We start from the raw sequence: 3,890 nt of genomic DNA, 5'->3' as shown, positions 1-3,890 counted from the left end.
CTTCCGGGTTGTCTGAATCGGTGCATGAAACACATTAACAAATCAGAAAACAAATTAACAAATCAGAAAACAAATTAACAAATCAGAAAACACAACGACATTTCAGACAACCCGGAAGCGGTTGGTATAGTTTGTGATTGGACAAGACACCTGTCACTCAAAGTATACATGAAGTTCAACAGTCTGCCACAGGGAAAAGTTGGAATGTATGGATGGAATGGATTACTGTGGATTAATTCTGTTATTTTCTTGAACGGAGAACTTTATTTAAACGGAGAACTTTACACATTACACATAAGATTCCATACCTGTATATCTTGAGTGACAGGTGTCTTGTCCAATGATCGGTAAGTTTCCATTCAAAAACGATACACTACCGTTTCTGGGTTGTCTGACTTGTTGTTGTGTTTTCGAATTTGTTAATGTGTTTTCTGATTTGTTAATTTGGTTTGGGTTTTGTTAATTTGGTTTGGGTTTTGTTAATTTGGTTTGGGTTTTGTTAATTTGGTTTGGGTTTTGTTAATGTGTTTTCGGTTTTGTTAATTTGTTTTCGGTTTTGTTAATTTGTTTTGCACTTCCCGGCCACCGTAGATTACCATCATGATTGCAAAAAATTACAAAAATCTCAGGGAATAAAGATGATTTCTAAACAAAAACAACACCCACTACTACAGATCACTGCAATATAGGAAATTTATGAGCTTAGCAGCTTCTGTGTATAGAATTTGTAATCTTGAAAATTTGATAATCTGAAAACAAAACACATTTTTAAATTCCATGTTTATAAATTTCAATATTTTATTATATTAGTATATTTGTAACATAAGTGAGTAAAAACAAACGAATGTTTCTTGATCTGTGGATGATTTTTATTCTTGCAATCGATATATAACATGTATAATAAATGTATAATACATGTATAGCAAAAAATACTACATGATTAGTAAATTTAGTAGAAGAAATGTTAGAAATTGTAAAAATGTGATGGAAGAGAAGCTAAAAGAGGCATGTAAAGAGGAATAGAAGATGATTGTTGCTTTGATGAAATAAAGATGATCAAACTAGGGAGCCGCTGGCTTTTGTTCACAAAAGTTTAAGCACTGGTATTAAAAGATGACTTGCTTTGAATTTGACTTGCTTGAATAACTTCAACTTAAAACAGCATTCATGGTACTGCTATAAGGAGGATATTTAAATTGAACACTGCTGGTAAAAACTTATTGTTTACACAAATAAACTCATAATAGCTGAACAGAGAAACTGTCAATCAAACATTGCAATAAACTCTAAGCAAAATGTGCCCAGGTGGCTGTTTTAGCAAATCTGATATTTAAGGGGAAAAACTCATCAGCAGAATCATTTCAAACTTTGCATACAGATTTAAAAACGATTCAAAAGCATTTGAAATACACTCGTGATGTAAAGTGTGACACATTTAATTGCAGTACAGTCTGTTAATACGTAGAATGTCATTGGGGCTCATTTCAGTGGCACGTCCAATGGGAACGTCATTGTCCGGAATAGGGATGATGGTCGGCTCCCTGTTCTTGGAGAAAGCAAACCTGGACCGAGACAGTGTGGCATCAGAACAGTGAGATACGGAAATTGAAAAATATCAAAATATATATAATTAATTAGTATAATTCTTTACCTTGAATAGTGCATGACAGAATTGTAGTCATATGGCGTGTTCAAATTGTTAGTGTTAACCTTATCAAAATTGTGCTCTTGTCCTGTGAATACATTAATGATATAATTGTTAATGTGATGTTGTTTCTTTTGTCTTTTTTGACTGTTAACTTTATTAACAAGGAATGCGACGTGAAGGTACTTCTCTGCTCACCATTAATAACATTCTGTAAGAGGATTCTGACATGATCATCACGGTCACTACGAGTCTGCTCATGATTAAAGCCCAGAGCATGCAGGAGCTCATGCTGGACGATGTGATGGAAAACACAGCCATTGCGTTGTAGGGAAAGAACCTGCCTTCCACCCCTGCGACCCACTGAAGAATAGCACCTGTAGAGCAAAGAATAAATTCTTATGATTTGGATTGCATTTGATTGTGATTTGCATTCATTATACGAGAGCTGAGTGGCAGTTAAAGCAAATGTTTGACTATGTTTCTGAAAAATGGTCATTGATATTAGGATTGTTGACATACCCCTGGTCTGAGAGTATATGAATGAAGTTTTCTTCATTTCTGCGAGGTACGAATTGGATACAGGTTGAATTTCTGAAGGAGTTCAGGGCACGCACGATAATGTTTCTTTCAGAGGTTGCTGACAGAAAGAGAGAAGGTTGTTGAAGCTAGTTAATGGAGCTCTGCACATATTACTTTGAAACCAGTTAGGAAGTGATACTCACCATACTGCCTGGAAATGACAAAGGGTACTTTAACCTTCCCATCACTGGCCCTTGGCCACTTGCACTGGCGAGAAGTACATGGATCTGCATTCTTGAGTCCAGGGTACACCGCTATGTCACCATGTGTAATGATCATACCATCTTTCAGGTATCCTGTACAATAAAGCAGTGGGATTTGTGGTATTACCACCTGTTTTATTAAACTAATGTAAGACTGAACACTGTAAGCTAGATATTAATTCAGAGAGCTAGCTCTAAAGTATGTCCCATGACCAATAACATTAGTTAAAAAAAAAACAACATTATTTTAAAACACGGCCAGAAACCATGTGGTCCAGTTTTTTTTTTAAAACCTTACCAGCATTCTTGTTGGCTCTTTCAATTATAGAAGATACGGAGAAATAATCGGGATCATTGATGTCATCTGAATTGAATACCAAAAAAATTAGTTAAAAAAAGAATTAGCAGTTATTTGTTTATTAAATAGGATTCAGACAGTTATCCATGGATTCATTGTATGTTTCATTATGTATGTATGTAAAGTATGTATGTATGTATCTATCTATCTATCTATCTATCTATCTATCTATCTATCAGATCAGTATCTCTTATAGTTCTTTCACCTAAAAGTAAATACTAACAAATTTGCACGGAATGTTATGTCAGACAATAGTTTTGATTTTGTTTTTTGTTTTTTTACAAATAAATTATTGCTGCTTAATCTGTAAGTGAAATCAGTCACTATTATATCTCACTGCTACAGAATTTACTTGCTGTTCCAGTTTTAAATAGAAATGAGAAGACATGATTTGATTATATAACTAACCTCTTTCCAATGTATTAATTCTAACATAACCAATTACGCTGTTACAACTATGTCACTCTTTGCCAGGTTACTACATAAACAGACGTACCTACAATATATAATACCTCAGTCATCAACCTTATGTTCAAACAGGGCCAGGAAGCCATGAAGTCAAGTGCATTTTAAAAAAAAAACCTTACCAGCGTGCTTGTTGGCATTTTCAATTATAGAAGATACAGAGAAATAATCAGGGTCATTGACGTCATCTGGAATAAATATGGTGAAGTAAGTTAAAAAAAACATCTGAGTTATAAAAAGTTATTAAAAAAACATAAATGTATTAAGAATTTAAATCAAGTAGCATCTTACTAGCCACATCCTCAGTGTTCACATCAACCAGCACCTGTTTGGTAAATTTTCAAAATGTCTGTAAGATGTACTTATTCAGGTGCCAGATAAAAAGCAATATATCACTTAAAATATGTACTTTTAAGGTCTACTGAGATTTGGTCATAATGTATTTTATGTTGTTAAAATTTCTTTTAGCTTACCTTTATGGCACGGCTCTGAACTAGACCGATGCCCAGCAGCAACAGGATGTTTTGCAGAAGATGCATGATGAGAGACAGATTCAGTGAAGCAGCACTTTGAGTAGTGAATGCTCACAGAGTGCAGTTTAAATACACTCAGAAGAGATTATCACTTCCCTTTCACA

General features: G+C 34.3%; 1 protein-coding gene across 1 annotated transcript; it reads right to left on the bottom strand.

Annotated features, from left to right (window-relative positions):
- Nucleotides 1-847: 847 nt before the first annotated feature.
- Nucleotides 848-3,857, bottom strand: LOC132838677 (low choriolytic enzyme-like). The gene is made up of 9 exons (XM_060859186.1): nucleotides 3,727-3,857; nucleotides 3,545-3,578; nucleotides 3,376-3,441; nucleotides 2,729-2,794; nucleotides 2,371-2,523; nucleotides 2,168-2,285; nucleotides 1,844-2,022; nucleotides 1,652-1,733; nucleotides 848-1,562 (listed from the first exon to the last, which is right to left on the bottom strand). Exons 1-9 carry the CDS (start codon nucleotides 3,790-3,792, stop codon nucleotides 1,436-1,438), a joined length of 891 nt encoding a protein of 296 aa, XP_060715169.1. The 5' UTR covers nucleotides 3,793-3,857; the 3' UTR covers nucleotides 848-1,435.
- Between the last annotated feature and the right edge of the window lie 33 nt (nucleotides 3,858-3,890).

The sequence above is a fragment of the Tachysurus vachellii genome, chromosome 23 (genome assembly GCF_030014155.1).
Source record: "Tachysurus vachellii isolate PV-2020 chromosome 23, HZAU_Pvac_v1, whole genome shotgun sequence".
NCBI lineage: Eukaryota > Metazoa > Chordata > Actinopteri > Siluriformes > Bagridae > Tachysurus > Tachysurus vachellii.
Note: the sequence above shows the minus strand (reverse complement) of the source record. Positions and strands in the feature narration are given on the sequence as shown.